We start from the raw sequence: 18,417 nt of genomic DNA, 5'->3' as shown, positions 1-18,417 counted from the left end.
CTCCAAATCCTTGCGAGATTTCTTAGGAGGAACAGGGTAAGGAACCCTAGGGGTGTACACGCGTGCAGGAGGTACCTCAGTAGGAACGGTCTGATCGGGAGTCGGGAGCACGTGCTCGCTGGGTGGGAGCACATGCTCGCCGGATGCTTCGGCTTCTTTTTGACTCAACGGTGGAGTCTCAGCAGCATGTTGAGGAAGGTATTCTTCAGCAATACCCTTGCCCTTGTCAAGCCTAGCGGATGGTGCTTCTCTAGGGGGTAACTTCTTTCCTCCCCTTAGCTCAATCGCATTGACATACTCGTTCCGCGGGTTTGCTTCCCCTTTTCCGGGCAGAGTCCCAGGAGTTCTTTTCACGGCTTCAGCAGTCTGTGCAACCTGAACATCAAGCTTCTTCACATGTGACATTACTGCCTCATACTTCCCATTAAGGTCATTGTACATGGTATCGACCTTAGCGTTGATTTCCACTGAAGCTTTTTGTTGATTCACCAAGAGTTGTTGCATCATGTTTTTCAGCTCATCCTGAGAGCTGCTAGCAGGTGAAGATCCCAACTGCTGGTTGGTGAAAGGCGGTGCTTGCTGAGCGCTTGTATATGCCTGCTGGTTCCCCCCTTGGAAACGGTTTTGAGTGGGCACAAACTGTTTGCCTTGGAAGTTGTTTGAGAAGGTTTTCTGATAACCCATCTGATTCTGAGCTCCTTGCTGCGGATACACCTGATCCTGAGGATTCTCCACGTTGGTGCTTCTGTAGGACAAATTCGGATGGCTTCTGTAGTTCGGGTTGAAACCCCTGTTCTGCACAAAACCTTGCCCACTCACATAATTAACCTCCATCGTTTCATCCTCTCCATCACAAATCTCCTGAGCTAGCGGCATGTCTCCGGTCTCATCGACAAAATGGACAGTTTTCTGGCTCCCCTTCAGAAGAAGGTTCACCTTGGCTGTCAACTCGTCAATCTTTTGCGTATCGACACTGTTGACCTTCACGGACCTGTCATACTCAGGAGCCTTGTTGCTGGAGCTTGCAGCTAGGTTCTCAATCAACTGATATGCTCCTTCCTTAGACTTTGTCATAAAATCCCCATTGCTGGCCGAGTTGAGAGCGTTTCTGTAGTCCCAGTTAACTCCATCATAGAAAATGCCCAGAATCTGTTCATCACTGAATCCATGGTGCGGACACTCTCTACGGTACTCTTTGTACCTCTCCCAAGCCTCGCAGAAGGCTTCTCCAGTGTGCTGTTGGAACGATGAAATCTTGTTCCTCAGGGCAGCGGTCTTAGCCTTGGTGTAGAAATGGTCCAGAAACGCTGATCTACACTGTTCCCATGATGTCAGACACCCAGGTGGCAATGACTTCAGCCAACGTGTAGCTCTATCCGCAAGAGAGAAGGGAAAGAGCTTGCACTTCAGAAAGTCTGGCGGTATCCCATTTGAACCAGTGGTGCTACATATCTCCTCAAAATTCTCGATGTGGTCCATCGGAATCTCAGCTGGGAGACCGTGAAATAGGTGCTGCTTCACTAGAGAGATCATCTGTGGCTTGATCTCAAAATCTTGTCTCTGGATGGTGGGAGGAACAATCGCCGCTCGGTTGGTGTAGAACACATGCGGGTTGTCCTTGTCCCCAATGGACGGTTGACCCGACCCGACCCGACCCTAACGAGTAATAGAAAAAAGTTACTTGTACTCGACCCTTAAATAACGAGTACCTGGAAAAACAGGTACCCGGAAAAGAATAGTTGATCCTTTAAATACCCGATGATACACAGAGTTTTAAACCCTATTTTCCTACTGCAAGTGCACAGCAAAGAAGTAGTACTTAGGGGTCGAATCCCACGAAGACCAAGTTTTACTCTATGGTTCTATTGGTTCAATTTCAAGCTAAGACAATTCAAAGTTGGGTTTGTTTGGTAACAGTAACGCGATTAAAACGGTATAAAAAGGCAATAAGCAAAACACTAGATCAGGGGTAATTCTCGGGAATTTCAGAGATAGCAACTAAACAACTATTCAGGGCATAGATTAAGTACCAGTCTAGAACTCAAACATAAATATAAACTGATCCACTGTCGTGGTATCAATAACTCTATCTGATCGATTCTGTGCGGAAACGCGGAGCACGTGCTCAGACATCCGGAGCACATGCTCGGCGGTCCATAAACCCTAAACTGTCGTTTGAGCCCAGAATCGCAGACAAGCATTAAAGAACAGGAATGATAAGTTCACAAATCACCTACACATCAACTTTCGCAGGTCTAGGATAATTTGCCCACTAATGTCTTTTCTAGCAACCTATTACACTTTTGATGAATAGATAAACCTAGAATCATAGATTGGGTGATCAAATCAACCTAAGCATTAAGTCTAACAATAGTGAAGACAATCGATTATAAAAAGCCCTATTTGTGTTCTGTTGCTAACCCATGAAACCCCTTTTGAAACCCCTAATCTAGCAAAGAAAACTACTCAGACATAGAGAAATGAATCATAGCAAAAGATGAGAAATTCAATGACATAAAAATAAAAAGGGTTCAGAGAATGCCACAAGGTAGCCGCTCTTCTTCCTCTCACCAAAAACGTCGCTCAAAAACCAAAAAGAAAAAGTATATATTCTCTCCTAAAAACCCTAGGTTAAATAGCATACAAGTAGAGAAAAATAAGGAAAGATTCCAAATTCAAATCTCCCTATTAAAAAGCGATCTCAGCCCTCTTTCTCTCACAAAGGATCGCCTAAAATAAGGGGAATTAGGCAGGGAATCGGCGCCTAGATGCTTGCCACGTGTCGTCATGAAACCGTAGAGTTGGGAGCATGTGCTCGGAAATCGGGAGCATGTGCTCCTGGGTCTAAAATCAGCTTTTCTGCTCCAATTCAACTCCTTTCTACTCTGATTGCTCCTGCTGTTCCAATCCTTGCTTTTAGCTTCCTAGCCTCTTATTATAACCTGAAAAGGACTCAAACAACTACAAAACTATCAAATAAACGGGGTCAAAGTGAGTCAAAACCGTAACATATCATCCGACCCTTTACTCTTACCCGGAAAAATGAATATCCGATAAAAAAATTGTCAATAATCGCAATAATAATTTCATATTCCAAAATCCTAAAAGAAAAAATTAGAAAATTACAAAATTACAAACTTAAAAAATAAAAATAAAATATTAATTCAATTGGACGTCGTATATATCATTTTCAGTTAGACTAAGTTGAACTTAGGCTTTAACTTTAACTCTATAATATATTTATAAATTAATAATAAATAATAATAATACAAAATATTAAAGGGTATTTACGGGTCGGGTAACAAAACGGGTAAAGGGACGAGTAACGGGACGGGTATTGAAAACTAGACTAATACTCTATATTCGTCCCTTATTCACAGGTAATATAATTATAATACCCTTTACTCGACCCTAAAGTTGTGGGTACCCTTTTTCGGGACGGGTACAAACCGAGTAACGGGTCGAATACGGGTAACGGGTATTAGTGCCCAGGCCTATTATAAACTTGATAGTGAAAGATTGGATGACTGAAATCGATGATAGTGTGACTACAGTCCGTAATGGCATCTCCTATGTCAGATCAGGACCAATCCGAAGAAAGGCGTTTCAGCGAAGAGTGGAAGGTGTTAGATTCACAAGGGGTAACATGCCACTAGATGTGCAAACAAGATGTAATTCAACGTATTTGATGCTGACAAGGGCAGTTAAGTTCAAAGACGCATTTGATAAAATGGAGTTTGAAGATAAGCCTTTTAATGATCATTTCTTGGAGTATGAGAACGGTGTAAAAAGGATTGGACCTCCTCAAACCTCGGATTGGCGTAAAATTGAGAGGTTAGTTAAGTTCCTTAATGTTTTCTGTAAGGCTACATTGGTAGTATCCACCTCTACAACTATGAATGCACATCAATGTTATGGTGAAATAGTTAACATAGCTATAAAGCTTCAGTTACTTTGTGCTACTGGGGATAAAGATGTGAAGATAAATATTGAGAAAATATTTCAAAAATTTGATAAGTATTGGGATGGCTTGAAGAACATTAATAGGATGTTGATCATTGTTAGTGTTTTTGATCCGAGAAAAAGATGCAGTTTGCAACCTTGTTGTATGGGGTAGATATTGTAGAAGATGTGGCGATGAAAGATTCAGTTAAGGCTATATTGCATGATATGTATCAGGAGTATAGTGAAAGATATGCAGAAGCAGCAACATCTACGGAACAAACTCAGTCTCAATGCTCATCTCAAAGTACTCGAGAGAGACATCAAGATGTATTTGACTCACTCGAAGATGAGTTTGATGGATACAACCCGATGGAGCAGAAATATGATACATTGCTTAGAACTATTGGAGTTAGAGATACTAATGAATTGGATACATATCTGAGAGAAGAAGTTGAGAATCCGGATTTGATGATGGGAGTTGAGTATGATGTACTCTCTTGGTGGAAAGTCAATAGTGCAAGGTACCCTGTTCTATCTCATATGGCTAAGGATTTATTTGCGATGCAAGTATCATCTATTGTTTCTGAAAGTGCTTTTAGTACTAGTGGTAGGATAATAGATACATATAGAAGTTTTCTAACGCAGTACATGGTGGAGGTTCTGATGTGTACTGAACAATGGTTATAACAAGACATTAAGAGGGGGTTATTGGTTCTATGATTTTAATGGATTTAGAAATCTAAACAAAAATCATGTGTTATTCAATCATTGATTTTAAAATACTTATCAAAATTATGTGTTATTGGTTCTATGATTTACAAATACTTATTAAATTCCAATGTTATTCATTTAATGATTTGTTCTTGGATTTCAAAATCTACATTATGTTTTAAATGGATTTGATAGTGTAAAATGGAAGGATTCAAATCCAAGGATAAAACATGTTATTTCAAAATCCATGTGTTTTGATTTCTAGAATTTACAATTCCATATGGATTTAGAAATTACATCTCCAATAACAGCCCATAAGTTTGAAGAAAAGGTGCTTACAAATGTACAAATTCTGGCAGAAGTTGAGTTTGAAGATGAGCTTCAAAAGGTAACTTTTATTATCTCTTTACTTACTGACAAGTTAGTTATTGTTTGTAATGTTTTCTTTGATTATTTTCAGAATTTGAATGTGAAGAAGTGGAGTAGAAGACTGGATTTGAGACTGGAGTGTGGAGTGTGGACTATGTGTTTTGGTCTATTTGGATATTTGAAGATGACTTTAGCTTTCTCTACTTGTTTCTCTCTTTCAAATTTCAGAATTTAGAACTTCAATCTTTATGTTATTCTACTTTCATTTCTATTCATTCTCATAAATTTTTGATATTCGATAGTTAAGTTAATTATGCTTCGGGTATTATACTATGAGTTCGGGTTTTTAGGCCAATTTCTTGGGTATTTTTATCAATTTCGGATAAAAATACCCGAGATACATCGGGTATCCGACATTCATTTCGAACTTCAGGTGTATCCGAAATTATCCGAAACTGATTGGATAAAATCCGAACCCGACCCGCTTCTATAAAATACCCGATTGGGTACTATTTCTAAAGATCCGAAAATCCGAAGATCCGAAACCGATCGGGTTCGGGTACCCGAACGCCGAGGGCTACCCTCAATTATCTCGGCTCTTGTTTGTTCTTTTCGTTTGTTCAGAAAGCCTAAACACAAATCAAACAAACTATATATTTATAACGTGTATTTGCATGTCGGAGGAGAGAGAGCCATATATATCAATAAAGATGGAGACAATTAAAGACTGTATATGCACCAGACTTCTAGTTTGGAGTGACATTTCATGAGCAAAGTAATGGTGACTTCACCTTCATAGTTGGGAAGCGTAGAAACCTCAGGCTTGGTGGTACATAGATGTAAAACAGGAATATGTCTTCATCATCCCTGAGAAAAAGCAGGGAAACAATGAATGTCAAATTCAAAACCCATGGGAATGCTTTATGTTGGTACTACTAATACTTGTGACTTAGTAGTCTCATGTCAAGGGTTTAGGTTAATTTTCGAGGAGAAACTTGATTAAAACTTTGAATATTTTGTTTCATAATTTTCTTTGTTTGTGGTACCTAGCTAGCAAAAATATATATATAAACAACTAAACAAGGTATGAAATGAACGAAAAGAGAAGCAAGTTGTTCACGAAAGGTGAATGAAAGATTTTAGTCGGCCACTTTGGTTTTTTACCTTTGAACCAAAAAACATTACAATTTCTATTGGATAGAATCTTAAAAAGTAGACAAGACACGTCCGTAGCAGATCTCTGCACTCGCATGTGTTCCCCTTGATGAACATCGATGCCAACCAAAAAAAAGAAAAACAAATTAAAAAAAATCCCATCTTTTTTTTTTTTCTAAAACCTTTCTCTATCGATATAATAAAAAAAACTCTCAATTCAATTTTACCAATCTCTCTCATTCTCAGATCACTGGGGAAGCTCCAAGCTCGATTTCTAAAATCATCCACCATGACCTCACAAGCGTGTCTTCTTCTTCAGAAACAGCTCAAAGGTACCATCTCCTCCGCGAATCTTTCTTTAACCAAATCTGTTTCTTGTTGTTGTTCTCTGTTATTGAATTCGATTTGTGTGTTCCAGATCTTTGTAAGCATCCTGTAGATGGGTTCTCTGCTGGTCTAGTTGATGAAAAGAATATATTCGAATGGAGCGTTACTATCATCGGTCCTCCTGATACTCTCTAGTACGTTTTCTCTATCTTCTTGATTCGATGATCCATTTGTGATTTTGAGCTTTTGAATGGATCGATTTAGTTGTAAATACATTGGAGTAGTGTTGTTGTTGTTGTTGTTTTGTAATTGAAATTGAATTGCTTTATATATCTGTTTCTTTATTGAGTTTTATGTAACTTTTATGAATGCAGTGAAGGAGGTTTTTTCAATGCCATTATGTCATTCCCACAAAACTATCCTAATAGCCCACCTACTGTGCGGTTTACTTCAGATATTTGGCATCCGAATGGTTAGTTCTTTTTCTCTTGGACATTGATCTTGTTTTGAGATATAGCTAAGGTGTTTATTTGGAAATTTGTTTCTGTTATGGTTTTTTGTAGTTTATCCTGATGGGCGTGTTTGTATATCTATTCTACATCCTCCTGGTGATGATCCGAGCGGGTATGAGCTTGCTAGCGAGCGTTGGACACCTGTTCACACAGTACGTTTTAACAATGATCCAATATGATGATTGTTTGTAAATGCATATCTCACTTTCTAAAGAACAAGAATCATGTCATTTAGATTTGATGATGAGTTGAAAACACAATGCTTATTTCAGGTTGAGAGTATTATGTTGAGTATCATATCAATGCTCTCTGGTCCAAACGATGAATCTCCAGCAAACGTTGAAGCTGCTGTGAGTATATTTTTCTATCGGTTAGCTATAATCTCATGAGATTTATACACTGCGTCTCATTGGATTTGCATATGGTTTATGTACTAGAGGTTGCGCTCGTTTAACCATTCTCGCTGTGTTTTTCCTCTTGCAGAAAGAATGGAGAGAGAAGAGAGACGAGTTCAAGAAGAAAGTGAGCCGTTGTGTCAGAAAATCTCAAGAAATGTTGTGATCAACACAAAAACAACAATTTCACACTTTGAACTCCAATTTCTTCTGGAGTTCATAAAGTTCATTTAAAAACTGTCCAAACACTACTTGCAATAAACCCGTCTTTGCATCTTTTAATCGCGTTTCCTCAACGTGAAATGGAAGTGTTTGTTCGAAAAAAGGGTGTTGTTCTTGAGGAAACTGACATTAAAATTTATACTCCCTCCGTTTCATAATATATGATGTTTTTAGAGGTTTTTGCTTGTTTCATAATATAAGATGTTTTTAATTTTTGAAGCAATTTTTAGATTATTTTTATATTTTCTTATTATTTATTTTATGCAGTTTTGTTTCTGATTGGTTAAACTTTTTAAAAGTAAACATTTTTTATTATGCATGTTTTGGCTAAAACATCTTATATTTTGAAACGGAGAGAATATTATTCATACGTTTTCTACTGAAGAAGCTTTGTTGCACCTTTGTGTTTTACATTTTTTTGTTTTGTACGCTGAAAACTCCACGCCGTTCTTACGTTCCCGTAATAAAACTTCGTACAGTTTGTTCGTTTTTGTTTTTTGTAGAGTAATAAAGAAACAGCATGATGTTAGCCTCTCAAGGGTCTACGTTATTAAATAGGTTTGTGACGCAGTCGATCCTGGACCGTTGATTTACCTATCAATCGTTATCAAAACAGTTGAGCAGTACACGTGTCCCACACCGTATTGCTCTTGTTTAAGTGTTTATTTTTATTTTTTTTCTGTTTCGAAGCTTCGTTGAGCTTTGTGAAAACTTCGGAGAGAAAAATGAAATCTCTCTTTCGCCGGTGAGAATGTGATTCTCCGATCACTACATCGATTCCGCTTACCGATCTGATGCTCGTCGATTAATTCGAAGGTTGATGAAGAAATCACAGAGATTTCGTGGTTCGTTTTGTTTAATTTTTTATAATTGCGTCTTCAAATTAGTGATTTGGTTTCGTTTCATATGATCGGAATGTGTTTATTAATGCAGATTGATGTTGTTTTGAAATGGAATTGGTGTGATCTGAGTTATTTCTGAGTTTTCGTGTCGTATTGGTTCATCGTTGAAGTCAGTGTTGTGGGATTTGAATTTTATTATAATGGGAGATAATTCTGGTAGAAGTAGGAGCTCTATGATGGCAACTGGGAAAGAGTTGTTGTTACCTACGAGAAGCTTAGTAGCTGCTATTCCAAGAGCNTCGATTAATTCGAAGGTTGATGAAGAAATCACAGAGATTTCGTGGTTCGTTTTGTTTAATTTTTTATAATTGCGTCTTCAAATTAGTGATTTGGTTTCGTTTCATATGATCGGAATGTGTTTATTAATGCAGATTGATGTTGTTTTGAAATGGAATTGGTGTGATCTGAGTTATTTCTGAGTTTTCGTGTCGTATTGGTTCATCGTTGAAGTCAGTGTTGTGGGATTTGAATTTTATTATAATGGGAGATAATTCTGGTAGAAGTAGGAGCTCTATGATGGCAACTGGGAAAGAGTTGTTGTTACCCAAGAGAAGCTTAGTAGCTGCTATTCCAAGAGCAGTTCAGCAGACGATTTGTAAGCATGTTTCGTTTGGGAATGATGGTAGAGGAGTAGGAAGTGGGGCTTTGGGTAATGCAGCTGTGTTTCTGCTTAAAGTTGCTGTTTTGGAAGTTGTTAGAAGGGTTTCGAAGGCTAAGTGTCCTCATTTGTGGACTAGTCTTCAGGCGTTGCAGTGTCTTTGTTATCCTCCTCTTAAGTGGATTCAGAGATGGGCTCCTTTCAAGGAGTTGATCAAGGCAATGCAGGTTTGCTACTGTGCTTTTTCTTCCGTTTGTCGCTTTTTATAACTAACTGTTTATAAAGCATGAAAATTTCGAAACGCATAGCATTGTTAAATGAATCGAAGGTCCTAAGTCTTTGGGCTTTTTTTCACTAGTCTCAACTTTATTATGTTAGACATGCTGAGTATAGGTACGCTTTAACTACATGTGTCACTTATAATATATTTTTCTGGATGAAATTAACATATATTGTCTTCTTCTCTGTGCTTCAAAGATCGTCCTTCTCACATTGTACTTTGCAACTTGATTGAATCAGAAGTTATTCCTACATCATGCTTTGGTGCCAACACATTGATTGGTGTTATAATCTAGTTTGATGAATCCTGTTCACAAGTAGTTATGTGATCTTTTTTACTCTTAACCTTGCTTATGTGTCATGCCAGATATCATCTCATATCACATGTGTAGGGTCCTTTGATGTGCTTGTTTTGTATTTCTTTCACCATACTGATCTGCCGTGAGTCTCAATAACTGTGTGTATTCTTTGTGCAGATGCTGTCTCGGCCATTATTGGTCCTCACGATAGCTGAGGCTCTCACAGACCAGTCAGAGTTAAAGCAAGATACCCCAGGTGGTAACACTTCTCATGCATCTTCAGAATCACTATCTGACCCACAGACGTCAAAGTCTCCATCAGATATAAGGTATGGGATCTAAAAGTCTTACATGTTGTATTGTACTATAATAGTCTGACCCTGTACAACTTTAATCTAAAGCACTTGAAGTGTTGCAGATCCCTTGAAATTATTAAAGCTCCATCGTCTTTTTTTAGTATTATCTACATATTTCTATCTTCCTACATATCTCGACTTTTTTTTTGTAAATGTAGAATTGAAGATGAGACTCCACTTCCTGTAACTTCACAAGACTGGCTTAGACAACTCTATGAAGAACTGGAAAAACAGAGACTTAACTTGCCCGAGAGGTACTCTCAAATCTAGTGTTATATGAAGAAGAGCTACCTTCTTTGAGTTTTAACTTTAAATTTTCCGCATTAAATCATAACCATCCAGTCTCATTTTAATGTAGAGTCAATGAAGACGAGCTCCATAGATTCTATAGAGTGTCAAATGGAGACTTCACATCCTTACTATCTTCTATAAAAAAAACAATCCAGTGGAGGGAGACTTACAGAATCCTATCTGAAGAAGAACTTGAGACGTGGTCAAGTTTAGTCTTTTGGCATGGATATGACAGGAACCAACGACCTTGCCTCATTGTCCGCTTGGGGCTTGCTTTCTTAAAGTTGCCATCTCATGAAAGACCTCGCTTTGCTCAAGCAATCAGTACGTCCTTAGTGGCTCTACTACATCTTCCAGTATTTTCTTTTCTGTGACATCCTTTTAATTTTCCAGTATTGCGATTGTTTCAGTATCTCAGGTAGAGCACGGCGTTTTGCATCTTCTGACCCCCGAGAATTCAGAACTGACAGTGTTAGTCGATTGTGAAGGATTATCTCCTCTGAGGATTCCCATGCAGATGATGAGATCTTGTTCATCCATTCTTCAAGATCACTTCCCTAACCGTCTTGGCTGTCTATTCATCATTCGCCTCCCTCCTGTTGTCCGAGTCATTTCCCAGACTTTCATCCAAGTAAAATATCTACCTGAGCTAACTTCAATTTTTCAGATTTCTTAGTCTCCGTTTTTGGATCTATAATTGGATCTATGATAGGTGCATATCCCCTGCCTAAAATTTTGTTCCTCTCTCATAGATTCTTAGACCAACCACACGCAAGAAGCTGAGAATTGAAGGGGAAACTTTCCATCGAGTTCTCTCTGAGTATCTTCAGACGCTTCCTTCATACCTTGGCAGCGACTGCAATTGCAAAAGATGCTCGAATCTCAACGGAAAAGATCCACCACAACCACAAACACAAACACACCAAAGAAGCAAGAGTAGAAGCTCGAGAGAAACAGAGAAGCTAGAAGACGGCCACTGGAGTTACAATGTCCAGACACCTGATTTAGCATATGAGGATGAATCGAGCCTGAACATATGTAACCAAGTTCTTCGAACAGCAGTAGTGTTCGTGCTCATGATTTGGGTCTTCGGTGCACTTCTAGCTGGATTCGCCGATCCTGAGAGCAGACCCTTTTAAGCTTCCATAAGGTAAAAACCATCGTCGTTAGTAGTGAATTTTAGGCAAATGCGTCTGTCTTCTGTATACATAGTGATAGTATATGTGTGATATGCGTTGTTATATACATATTCATTAGTGAATAAACCATCTACACTGGAGGGGTAATAAGAATCAATTGATTCAACTTAGTTATGGGTCTTGATTTAGGGATAATGGTTGTGGTTCAGTACATTTTTGCGTTTGGGAGAAAGTAAGTTAAGTAAACTATGGTTCAGTATCATGTTGAGACTTTGGTCACTGTTGGTAATGTTTTGTAAAAGTCAGATTTGTCCAAGATGAGAAATATGTATCTGAAAACTTTATAATGATAAATATATATAAGAAAAATAAATAGTAGTTTTGTAAAACTAGGAAAAGAATAATTGAAGATTATGTAAAACAGTAGATTAGCTCATGCTAACCCAAAGTCATGGATCATTTCATGATAGTTTTTCAATCCAAGATTATTTTCCTTTCCAAATTAGATTTTGTTTTTTTGCTTTCTGCAAATTATCATAGGTTAGTGCATAAACTTTGTTTAATCGATTATTTATTTTATTTTAACATTTGTCCTTTCTTAAAAGAAAAATGATTATTCATTGTTTACCTTGATTAAAAACGTTTACGTTTTCGATTTAAAATGATTAACCGAAGAACTGATGCAAAAATATTATTAAACTGGTAATGTACAAAACTGAAGTCATCAGTAGTGATTATGTCGCCAAGAAAACAAGCTTTTCTTAATTCTAAAAACAAAACAAAAATACTAAAATAGTAATAATTTTTTTATCTGAAGGATCATATCTCAAGATTTTTGTTTTTAGCTTAGGATCTTTTTACCAGGTTTCTTTGATAGATCAACAAGTTTATTATATTTCAAGTTAAATGTTAATAAAATAAATTATTGTATATTCAATAGTCAATAAATATATTTCTGATATTGAAAGAAAAATATTGAAAAAAATTGATAAATTGAAATGAAAAATGACAATGTTATCCAGATTATTTCTAATAAAGTAGAAATTTCGAATTACAAAACAAAATCAAAATAGTTAGATGATTGAATTTATTTTTTAGAATTTTTCAGTAATAATAATAATATGAACATGGTAGATTTCTCAATATGTAACTTTAAAAAACTTTTTTTTGATCAAAAAATCAATTTAAAAACTATTTCAGTCTTTTCACAAGTAAATTTTGAAATATGTAAGAATTCACCATATAACAAAAATAAATATTTCCCCAAAGTTCTAATTAATTTTGAACAAGTTTCGATTTATAAAAAAAAATAAATATCTAAAGAGATAATACGACTAATAAATATCCCAGCTTATACGTAACCCAAATCTTAAAAAATGGATATAAGACAGAAAAATTGGAACGTGTATAACAGAAAATCAATTTGTTTTTGCTAAAATTGGAAAATAAAATATAATTTCTTGACAAGTTTTAGAAACTGCCACATCAGATAATACGTTTGGGTCAAACGTTGTTATTGTAATCGAGTAAGCTAAACCACTCATTATTATTACTCTTTTGTATTTAATCCACGTTTCGTGTTTTTGAAGTCTGTTTTATAATCTTTATCTCATCCAACAAAAAAATTAAACAAATTCTAAAAAAAGGATTCATAAACAGAAAAAAACAAATATCTTAATTACAAGATATATTCAAACTTTGACATAAGAAAGAAGTTTCCGACACTTGTGTGAGAGTATTAATACGATCCTTCTCCCACTCTTCAGATCACAAAGTTTTCGTTTTTTTTTCTTTTTTTAGGGTTCATCGATTCGGTACCGATCTCCTCAATTCATCTCTTTCTCTTATTGAAAGATTTCATTTTTCTAAAATTTTAATGCGTTTTTTTTTTTTTTTTTNTGTGTGCGAGTATAATACGATCCTTCTCCCACTCTTCAGATCACAAAGTTTTCGTTTTTTTTTAGGGTTCATCGATACGGTACCGATCTCCTCAATTCCTCTCTTTCTCTAATCGAAAGATTTCATTTTTTCTATTGTTTGATGCGATTTTTTTTTTGTAATCTAAAAATTTCAGGGTTGTGTGGAGTGATCTCTCATCAATGGCGTCAAGTGATAAACAAACAAGCCCAAAGCCTCCACCTTCACCTTCACCTCTCCGTAATTCCAAGTTTTGTCCGGTAAAAGTTATGATTTTTATTCGATTCTGGCCATACCCATTTATATTTCATGCGTTGAATCATGTGAAAGGTGTTACTACTTTTATATGGTTGGAGAATGAATCACGTGTTTTGATCCTTGTTCAGTTTTGTTAATTGATCATTTGATCTCGTTGACATTGTATTGAATCAAACGGTTTTAGGGATCTTTTGATTAGTCACAAGGATCATTTGAGATTGAATTCCTTGGATAATATTTGACTTAGATCTGAGGTTGTCACAATCTTGTACTGAGAACAGGAAGAGTCTGTGAGAGAGCTTTGTTAAGTTGTATTGTACTATGTTCTGATTCTTCTATCTTCTACATCCGGATGACTATGATTTAGTTTGTATTGATAAGATGTGGTAACTGATTTAGTTTTTTTTTCATTTGTGCAGTCCAATGTGAGGATCTTGATCTCAGGAGGAGCTGGATTCATTGGCTCTCACCTTGTTGATAAGCTGATGGAAAATGAAAAGAATGAGGTTAGCATTGAAATGCATGTATCCATCCTATACATAAATAGTTTTTTGTGTGATTTGGGTTGATGTGTAAACCTTTTTTCCCCAGGTGATTGTTGCTGATAACTATTTCACTGGTTCAAAGGAAAACCTTAAGAAGTGGATCGGTCATCCGAGATTTGAGCTTATTCGTCACGGTATGGTCTCGAAACTCTCTGGCTTGTTGCTTCAGTTGAGAATGGAATATTCCTGTCATTTGTTGTCCTCGTTTATATTTGGCTTTGGGTTTAACAGATGTCACGGAGCCACTTTTGATCGAGGTTGATCAGATTTACCATCTCGCATGTCCTGCTTCTCCCATCTTCTACAAGTACAACCCTGTGAAGACAATCAAGACCAATGTGATTGGTACACTGAACATGCTAGGTCTTGCCAAACGTGTTGGAGCAAGGTTTGCAGATTGATCCATTGTTTATACCTTGTTTCTGTTGATCTTCACCTTTGTGACTAACTAACCCTTCTTCCGAACAGGATTTTGCTTACCTCAACCTCGGAAGTGTATGGAGATCCTCTGATCCATCCCCAGCCTGAAAGCTATTGGGGGAATGTCAACCCAATTGGTAGGCTCAAACACTCATTAGCTTTAAATAAATATATTATCTGTATCAATTCACTGTCTTATAACGTGGTTGCTATGATAAAAGGGGTTAGGAGCTGTTATGATGAAGGCAAGCGCGTGGCTGAGACCTTGATGTTTGACTACCACAGGCAACATGGAATTGGTTAGTTGTATTATCTCATGGCTCTTGAGTCAACATTGTTCTCATAATTTCATCAAGACTCTCTCCTTTATTGCTTACCTTGTATTTGTTGTTCGTTGTAGAAATCCGCATTGCCAGAATCTTCAACACTTATGGTCCACGCATGAACATCGATGATGGCCGTGTTGTAAGCAACTTCATTGCTCAAGCACTACGGTGAGCCCACTTTAACCAATCCATCTAACAAATTTTCCTTTGCGAGCTATAATCTGATTCATGAGTCATCTCTTGGCCTTGTTGTTGCCATGAATATGTAGGGGTGAGGCATTGACTGTTCAGAAACCAGGGACACAGACTCGCAGTTTCTGTTATGTATCTGACATGGTTGATGGACTTATGCGCCTCATGGAAGGAGATGACACTGGTCCCATCAACATTGGTAACCCAGGTAAATCCCCTAACGGTCCTCCATTACACAAAATACAACTCAACCCAACCTATCTCTTGAACTTATGCTTAGTTTCTGAATCTTTGGTTTCTCAGGTGAGTTTACCATGGTGGAACTAGCTGAGACAGTGAAGGAGGTGAGTGTCTTGGTCTCTTGATTGATATGAGTAGGTGCTTTGAAAATCTTGGGTGTCTGGTAATGACATGTTGCTTTGTTTTCAGCTGATTAACCCGAGCATAGAGATAAAGATGGTTGAGAACACACCAGATGATCCAAGACAGAGGAAGCCGGACATCACAAAGGCTAAAGAAGTGTTGGGATGGGAACCAAAGGTGAAACTCCGTGAAGGTCTTCCCCTTATGGAAGAAGACTTTAGGCTAAGGCTCGGAGTCCCCAAAGAATAAAACTTGGTCACGGATCAAAAGCAAACGTGGATGCCCTACAAGTCAGTTCTACTTTTCAGATTCCATTGCGCAGGTGACTGGTTTCATATAATATTTATCCACTTTCCACAGTGGAAAACTCCGTAGAGAAAAATAAAGATTATGAACGAATGCTTATTTTATTTTAAGGAAAAATATATATTTTCTTGCCATAGTGTTCGCTGTTAAAGTGAAGCCATTTCTTCATATCTTGAAATTCAAAACTTGAAATGAGGTAAACAACTTTGGTGAAGTCACTCATCTCTAGACATCAAAAAAACTTTGGTGAAACCACTCATCACCACAGCAAACCAGTAGAGACTATGTTACAAAAAAAAAAAACAATTTGCAATGTAATTGATCGTCAAAGGCCAAAGCTAAACCTGAATCTAGTTTATGCCACAACCTAAAGTCTACCTAAAAGCAAAGCATTTTGAAAGACAATGGTTAAGATTGGAACCACTGACAGGATTATTAGAACAAAAAGTTAATATTCATTGGGGGAGACAAAGCCTTATTGAATCCATTTCCAATGGGAAGAAGAAGATACAGTGAACAAAACCATAGCATCGCTAAGTTTCAGAAAAAGAACTGCAAAACTCAGAGAAAAGAAAAAGAGTATATCGAATGCTCTTTTTTTTTTTTTGTTATTGAACAAGTTTCTAAGCTAAAGCATCCAACAATATGCCTCTTAGCTTCTACACTTTCGTGAATCATCATCATCACCTGAAAATACAAAAACAAGTTGATAAAACCTTTAGAGTTTTGCTACGAGTTTAAGCATAGTCAATAAGCAATGTAACCAACCAAATGCTTCCACGATATCACGCAAAAACAACAGAACAAACCTAACAAACAAGACATAACTAGTGGTAAGAGATGCATTTCTCACTATGAATCAATCATAAGACAACCTAAATACGAAATAAATCATCCATTGATAACAACAACCCTAGAAACCTCAACAGCCCTTTTGATTCCAAAATGCTCTAAAGATCAAATCATCTAACCAAAAAAAAAACTAGTAATTCAAATTTGGTGTTAGTACCTCCTGTGTTGCTGAACGAACTTGGAGTTCTTGGCATCTTCCTCTGCATTATATAAAGCAAACATTTTTTTACGGGAAATTAGGGTTTTTCCAAAATCAAAATTTAAGATATGATGAACAAAAAGTAACCGCATAAATCTCGATCTGAATCCGTAAACACAGCTGAAATGGGAGAAATTTAATGGATCCGAGGAAGACGACTTTTACCAGTGAATCCGGCGGTTAACTTGGTGATAAGGACACCGGTGACGGCGAAACCGGTGAGGAATGGCCAGCAGCGTTTCCATTCTCTCTTGAAGAACACTGGCCATGGATCGAACAATCTCATCTCTCTCTCTGCAGAAGCGATTTCTCTCAGGTTGTTGTTGTTGTCTGATGACTGCTTCTCGCGTCAGGGAGAGAGGTCAAATCTGAATCAGTTTTTGTGTAAAAAGACTCGTTTCTTTAGTGGGCTTTGTAGCCCTATACCTAGCCCATGATAAGTTTTCAAATACAGAGGTATTTTAATCTTTCTCATGGTTTTGTTTTTTTTAATGAGAATTTAGTCTAATCTACCAAGTTTGTTATAAAACTTTCCAGCCATTTTCCATTATACCACAAGTGGCATTGCAAATCTTGAAAATATCCTTCTGTTTAGTAGATGGAAATTTAAAGAAAATGTGTTGCTTTATATGAGCACAAAATTGAACATACGGTTAGATTGTAATATATCTAACTTGGCATTTATTAATGTACTGTAGCGCTGGGCTGAGAAAAAGAAAAAAGTTTTGTAAAATGCGTCTGTAGACAAATTATTTTTTGGTTTATTCATGTAGATAAATTTCTTTGTTAATATGGATAGAGACAAGTTCCGATTTGTTAAGGTTGTAGATAAATTATTTTTGATGAATTTATAGAGAAGGTATTTTCTGTAGACAAGTTGAACATATAGACAAGTTATCAAGTTCATTGTGATGCACAAGTTCTAATTTGTTGGATCTATGGACACATCGTTATTGATTAGTATGTATACAAGTTCCTACTTGTCCGGATCTGTAGACAAGTTGATTTTTTTAGTAGATAAATTGGTTTTGTTGTTTGTGGACAAATTATACTTAATTACATTTAGATACTAAGTTTTATGACTTGTATAGTACTATCTTGAAATATAATTTAGATTCTCTTTTGGCATATTTCCCCCTAAATGAAACCAGAATAAAGAAGATAATTGGTCCACTGGAACTAGTTTACCGGATATGGTCCATCTACAGCCAAATGTGTGGTCCACAGTGTAAACCTGGTTAGATCGTGGACAATGTCTTTCATAGACGTATCACTTGTTTTATCTTCTGATCGATCACTTACGGCTTTAGAAGATATGCATGATGGACAAAATTAGTTAGTAAAGTGGACAAGTTGGGCGGTCCACCGGAATTGGTTTACCGGATCTGGTCCATCAGAACTTGTCGACTAGGGGGTGCATCACACAACCTCAAAATAAGAATATGCAGAGCAGATCTATACCCCTTTGCCGGGGCAGACAGCGGTGTGTTGCTCTGGGCGATCACCATCATTGGAATAGTCTCATTCGTAGCTAGCTAT

General features: G+C 37.0%; 4 protein-coding genes across 5 annotated transcripts; 3 read left to right on the top strand and 1 right to left on the bottom strand.

Annotated features, from left to right (window-relative positions):
• LOC104790868 (ubiquitin-conjugating enzyme E2 13) lies at window positions 6,310-7,815 on the top strand. Its single transcript, XM_010516665.2, has 6 exons — window positions 6,310-6,512; window positions 6,599-6,701; window positions 6,882-6,979; window positions 7,071-7,171; window positions 7,292-7,369; window positions 7,503-7,815. The coding sequence occupies exons 1-6, from the start codon at window positions 6,470-6,472 to the stop codon at window positions 7,578-7,580; spliced, it is 501 nt and encodes a 166-aa protein (XP_010514967.1). The 5' UTR covers window positions 6,310-6,469; the 3' UTR covers window positions 7,581-7,815.
• On the top strand, window positions 8,787-11,816 carry LOC104790867. The gene is made up of 7 exons (XM_010516663.2): window positions 8,787-8,821; window positions 8,910-9,363; window positions 9,892-10,043; window positions 10,229-10,324; window positions 10,429-10,685; window positions 10,772-10,992; window positions 11,114-11,816. The coding sequence occupies exons 2-7, from the start codon at window positions 9,019-9,021 to the stop codon at window positions 11,498-11,500; spliced, it is 1,458 nt and encodes a 485-aa protein (XP_010514965.1). The 5' UTR covers window positions 8,787-8,821; window positions 8,910-9,018; the 3' UTR covers window positions 11,501-11,816.
• LOC104790866 (UDP-glucuronic acid decarboxylase 5) lies at window positions 13,157-15,963 on the top strand. Of its 2 annotated transcripts, none has more exons than XM_010516661.2 (11): window positions 13,157-13,314; window positions 13,575-13,677; window positions 14,095-14,181; window positions 14,267-14,354; window positions 14,452-14,608; window positions 14,689-14,777; window positions 14,862-14,939; window positions 15,041-15,134; window positions 15,236-15,366; window positions 15,462-15,502; window positions 15,588-15,963. In XM_010516661.2, the coding sequence occupies exons 2-11, from the start codon at window positions 13,600-13,602 to the stop codon at window positions 15,768-15,770; spliced, it is 1,026 nt and encodes a 341-aa protein (XP_010514963.1). In that variant the 5' UTR covers window positions 13,157-13,314; window positions 13,575-13,599; the 3' UTR covers window positions 15,771-15,963. The 2 variants fall into 2 exon arrangements, with proteins under 2 accessions (XP_010514963.1, XP_010514964.1); XM_010516662.1 differs by lacking the exon at window positions 13,157-13,314 and adding an exon at window positions 13,395-13,478.
• On the bottom strand, window positions 16,236-17,249 carry LOC104790865. The gene is made up of 3 exons (XM_019246714.1): window positions 17,044-17,249; window positions 16,837-16,879; window positions 16,236-16,514 (listed from the first exon to the last, which is right to left on the bottom strand). The coding sequence occupies exons 1-3, from the start codon at window positions 17,162-17,164 to the stop codon at window positions 16,511-16,513; spliced, it is 168 nt and encodes a 55-aa protein (XP_019102259.1). The 5' UTR covers window positions 17,165-17,249; the 3' UTR covers window positions 16,236-16,510.

Source organism: Camelina sativa, chromosome 6 (genome assembly GCF_000633955.1).
Source record: "Camelina sativa cultivar DH55 chromosome 6, Cs, whole genome shotgun sequence".
Taxonomy (NCBI): Eukaryota; Viridiplantae; Streptophyta; class Magnoliopsida; order Brassicales; family Brassicaceae; genus Camelina; species Camelina sativa.
Note: the sequence above shows the minus strand (reverse complement) of the source record. Positions and strands in the feature narration are given on the sequence as shown.

What these genes read in the sequence shown, in the direction of transcription:
- LOC104790866 (XM_010516661.2), top strand. Translation starts at nt 13,600, where the DNA reads ATGGCGTCAAGTGATAAACAAACAAGCCCAAAGCCTCCACCTTCACCT. An exon ending in TGGAAAATGAAAAGAATGAG is followed by an intron (nt 14,182 to 14,266) that starts GTTAGCATTGAA and finishes TTTTTTCCCCAG; the next exon opens with GTGATTGTTGCTGATAACTA. An exon ending in CCACAGGCAACATGGAATTG is followed by an intron (nt 14,940 to 15,040) that starts GTTAGTTGTATT and finishes TGTTCGTTGTAG; the next exon opens with AAATCCGCATTGCCAGAATC.
- LOC104790868 (XM_010516665.2), top strand. Translation starts at nt 6,470, where the DNA reads ATGACCTCACAAGCGTGTCTTCTTCTTCAGAAACAGCTCAAAG. An exon ending in GGTCCTCCTGATACTCTCTA is followed by an intron (nt 6,702 to 6,881) that starts GTACGTTTTCTC and finishes TTATGAATGCAG; the next exon opens with TGAAGGAGGTTTTTTCAATG. An exon ending in AGATATTTGGCATCCGAATG is followed by an intron (nt 6,980 to 7,070) that starts GTTAGTTCTTTT and finishes GGTTTTTTGTAG; the next exon opens with TTTATCCTGATGGGCGTGTT.
- LOC104790865 (XM_019246714.1), bottom strand. Translation starts at nt 17,164, where the DNA reads ATGAGATTGTTCGATCCATGGCCAGTGTTCTTCAAGAGAGAATGGAAA. An exon ending in GTTAACCGCCGGATTCACTG is followed by an intron (nt 16,880 to 17,043) that starts GTAAAAGTCGTC and finishes TATATAATGCAG; the next exon opens with AGGAAGATGCCAAGAACTCC.
- LOC104790867 (XM_010516663.2), top strand. Translation starts at nt 9,019, where the DNA reads ATGGGAGATAATTCTGGTAGAAGTAGGAGCTCTATGATGGCAACTGGG. An exon ending in AAGTCTCCATCAGATATAAG is followed by an intron (nt 10,044 to 10,228) that starts GTATGGGATCTA and finishes TTGTAAATGTAG; the next exon opens with AATTGAAGATGAGACTCCAC. An exon ending in TTTCCCAGACTTTCATCCAA is followed by an intron (nt 10,993 to 11,113) that starts GTAAAATATCTA and finishes CCTCTCTCATAG; the next exon opens with ATTCTTAGACCAACCACACG.